The sequence below is a fragment of the Acanthisitta chloris genome, unplaced genomic scaffold, assembly GCF_000695815.1.
Source record: "Acanthisitta chloris isolate BGI_N310 unplaced genomic scaffold, ASM69581v1 scaffold22932, whole genome shotgun sequence".
Lineage (NCBI taxonomy): Eukaryota > Metazoa > Chordata > Aves > Passeriformes > Acanthisittidae > Acanthisitta > Acanthisitta chloris.
Window position 1 is genome coordinate 15342 of NW_008659124.1, and position 4198 is coordinate 19539.

General features: G+C 51.5%; 1 protein-coding gene across 1 annotated transcript in view; it reads left to right on the plus strand.

Moving 5' to 3' along the window:
- Positions 1–925: 925 nt before the first annotated feature.
- SLC7A10 (solute carrier family 7 (neutral amino acid transporter light chain, asc system), member 10) overlaps positions 926–4198 on the plus strand; it is a gene marked incomplete at its 5' end in the record, with an annotated part of 12368 nt that continues 9095 nt past the window's right edge. The window contains one exon of the mRNA XM_009069296.1: positions 926–1130. Within this exon, the coding sequence (XP_009067544.1) occupies positions 926–1130 (205 nt within the window). The remainder of the gene's footprint in view (positions 1131–4198) is intronic.

A 4198-nucleotide genomic window follows, 5' to 3' on the forward strand; every position in this document is an offset into this window, starting at 1 on the left:
GTATTTCTCTTTCAGCTTAAACTCAAGATTGTTACAGTTCCTGAGCAGTCTGAGCAGCCTGCCAGAACAACCTGCTTGTTTAAATACGTTGCAGTGCTTCAACCAGCAGCAGAAACCGTGACCAAAAAGCCCCATAAATCCTAGCAAGTATTATGTGTGCTTTAGCAATACACTAACTCCTCATCTATCTTCTTGAAAGATTTCACCACTCCGCTCCTGCCGTGTAGCTGCCCAGTGGGGAAGACCCAGAACAAATCTATTAGCACTATGAAAAGTACTGCACAACTCATCTGCATGGAAACCCAGTCCTTCAGCACAAGCTGCTGAGACTAATGCTGGGGCACTGCTCAGGGCTCCCTCTGCTAGCTCAGCTGGGCAACAACTGCCTTTCAGCTTACTGCTATTCTAATATCATCTAGTTTTGATAAATCTACATCCCTCACCTGAAGTTTTTTTCTTTAAATGCTTAAAAAGTGCTTCTATGCCTGTTGGCTGCCCATCCCAGTGGCACCAGGAGGGCACAGGTGGGAGATGCCTTGGTCCTTCCCAGGTCTTGTTCCCTCTATGCATAAAGATGGACCTTAACTTGTCCAAATTCCTCTTTGGAGGGGATGAAAAGTCTCAAACACAGAGGCATTTGACAGCAGACAGTTGTGCAAGCTGAGCAAGTTTGTGCCACAAAACTTGTGGATCCTTATCTGAGCCTTACTGTTCTTCAGCAGAGCTGAGCACACACTGACCATCCTCAACTGCTGATAAATGGCAACACTTTTGCCAGGACACAACCAGATAAAGTACAAAATCTGGAAAGGTGTGGAGTGTCCTTTGTGGCTGGTTGAAGGCTGCGGTTTGTTGGCCTTTTTAAAATAAATACATAAAGAAGCTGGTTTCTTTGGCCTCACTGCCACCCTTCTGTCCCTCGCAGGTAACATCATTGGCTCCGGGATCTTCATTTCCCCCAAGGGTGTCCTGGAGCACGCGGGCTCGGTGGGACTCGCCCTGGTGATCTGGGTGCTGGGGGGCGGCGTGGCCGCCCTCGGCTCGCTGTGCTACGCCGAGCTGGGCGTCACCATCCCCAAGTCGGGAGGGGATTACTCCTACGTCACGGAGATTTTTGGTGGGTTAGCTGGGTAAGTACCCTGTCTCTATTGGCTCATTTGGAAACAGGCAGTTGGTGTGGAAAAGGCACCTGACTTGGAAGAGACGAGGAACACTTGTCAATAAAAATGCTTTTCAAAATCATTCTTTCTGTTCTTGTTAGAAACACCAAATCACACCTACACAGACCTCCCAGCGCTGCCTTCCAACACTCCGACTTCCCTCTCCAGCTCCATCAAGTCTGTGACAGGAAAGAACAACGCTGTGTCCAAGTGACATTCCTGTGTGCTGATCAGTGCCTGGTGCTGAGGAGCTTTGCCCACCAGGGAGGCCAAGCTGGAGCTACCTACCATAAATAGAGCAAAGCTGCTTCACCTACTGCAGCTGTGCAAGACAAGTGTTGTGAATACAGAGGGAGGGAATGATCTCTTTGGAAATACCACTGACAGAGTAGCATGGCTAAGGGAGGAAGGGACAAGCTGGAAGAGGTCATGTTTTTACTGGGGTCTATACTTTTTTGTGTGTTGGACAAGATAAACTAAGCTGTCAGCCTGTACTCACAGCTTGCTCATATTGTGAGCCCATCCCACGTGCTGGTGGGTTAGTTAGGAAAATCAGCACCATAACTGAAAACTAGAGAAAGACCAAAGGAATAAAGAAGTATTTCTTCACATTTGAGATGGAAAACAAGCCCATAAGAGTTGAGCAGGCTGCTGAGCTAGGGGGTGTAAGAACAGCTATAACAGGGACAGGCTGTTCCCTTGCTTGTGCCTCAGCTCAGTGCCACACAGGCTCTGGGCACAGCCAGCATCACAGACATGCTGGCTGACAGGGCAGATTTTTGGATGCTTGGCAAACCTAAGCTTTATGCTGGTCCTCATGAAAGGTTGTCTTCAGCTATGGGAATCACTGCTCTGAACACCGTCCCACTTTGCACAGAAAATCACACTGATATCACAGCATGGACTCAGGTAGCAACAACATTGGCTTGGGTAACCAAAACCTCAACTCATCTTCCCCAAGGTTTGTTCTCTCACAGCAAACCCTTGCTCCCACAGGACACTGCAGCAGCTTCCCCACTGCTTCTGCTCCCAGAACGGGGTCTGCAAGTGAGCACCAGGAAAACGAGAGATCACAGAACCTCCCAAGTGCCATCCCTGGCACATCACTGTGAAGGTGGCCAGAAACCATCAGTTTCACAAAACTGAAAGAATTATGCTTTCTAGGGGAGAAAATGCAAGTCCTCAGGAATTAAGTGCAACTTAACCTGGCTTTAAGTTGTTCCTCAGCTCACTGTGTGCCTGGGACCAGCAAGCACCAGGCTATGCAACTGCCGTGACAAACCAGCACTGGCTGATCAAGCCCTGCCCAGCAGGGACACAGGGACAGTCCCACACCCCACAGCACGGAGCTCTCTGCTGGGGCAGTGGAGTCCAGGCAGCATCAAAAAAGCACAGCCTGTCACCTGAAGGGAAGCAGTGCTCCCATTCTTGCTGTGTAGAGACTTTACCTTTCCTCCCAAGGAAATAAACCATGCTCCTAGTATGACAAAGGGTTACCTTAGTCAAGAAGCCTCCAGTAGGTTTTGGTGCAGGGTTTGGCCCGGGGGTGACTGGCATTCCGTGTGGATGCTACACCTTCCCAAAAGCAGCGCATCCCACCACAGAGTCACAGACCGCAGCCTGTTCCTAAACAGGGCGGGGGATCTGCTTGGAGAGTCTCGTGTACACACTGATGGCAGGACAGCCACCCACTTCGGTGAGCTTTGCGACAGACTCAGCAGCAGAACTCCCGGGGGAGGTCAGGCAGCTGTCGGTGCTCCTCGTGCACAGCCACGGTTTGCTCAGGACACAGGCTGGGAGGGTTTTAACAACTCTTTCACCACCAGCAGATGCAGGAGCTCAGATTGCTCGTGCAAACTCCAGTGTTTCAGAAAACAAAGAAACAAACGAGAGCAGCTCAATGTTCAGCTATCTCCGGCCTCTTTGTAAGGGCCTGATCACTTAGGCAGCAACAAAAGAATATTTAACCGCTGAGGCTCTTGCGATGAGTGCTGCAAACGGCTGGGTGGCTGTGAGGCGCCGCTGCCCACACCCTCAGGGCGGCAATCCCTCCCTTTGCAGCCCAAGAGAGGGATCGTGCAGAGTGGTTCCAGGTGTGCCCCGGCAGCCCTTCCAGCCCCAAGCCATTTCGCTCGGGAGCAGCAATCCCAGCCAGCTGCGGCTCCCTCAGCCCTCAGCCCGCCCGGGGCAAGCCGTGACCAGCGTGGAGGTCTTTTCCTCAGAACCAGGTTTTGGTTAAAACTTAGCTATTAGAACAAAATAAAAGTGAGCACACGACTTAGGCAACCTTCCTTCTTGCTTTGCTGCCGTCTCTCCTCCCAGCCACCCGTCTGACGGTGCGGCTTTGTCCCCTCTGCTAACTCCGCATTGTTCCCTCTATGCATAAAGATGGACCTTAACTTGTCCAAATTCCTCTTTGGAGGGGATGAAAAGTCTCAAACACAGAGGCATTTGAGAGCAGACAGTTGTGCAAGCTGAGCAAGTTTGTGCCACAAAACTTGTGATGCCCTGTATGTATTTCAACTCAGTGTGACGCAAATGGATGGAGCGATCACATTCCTATCAAACCGTACTCAGCCCAGTACCAGCTGCACTGCACTCCGTATTACAGCACCAAAACAAGAGCCAGTTTGACCTGGAGTGGTGTTTAGAGCTGAACACAGTTCTCAGCCTACATAACTTGCGTGGACAAAGACAAACGTGGCAAGAAGGAACTGATTGCTCTGCCCAGGCCCTGCCAGCCACGGGGCTGGGCACACACCAGTCTGTCCTCGCTCAGCACCACCGGGACCCCAACCCTGTCAGCAAACTGCTCCTGCAGCCTTCAGCGGGGAGAGAGCTCACCCAGCACACAGCAATCGCTGCAGGAAACCGCGCAGAGCCACAGCGAAAAGCATCAGAAACTAACGGAGCCACACAACAACGTCAAGACAAAGCAATAGGGCAGATGAAGGATAGTCCTGAGAGACACTCACCACCTTAGCCGCGGAGCACCCAGCGAGCAGCTCTGCCTCCCTGCAGCTCTCCCTGCAGCTCTC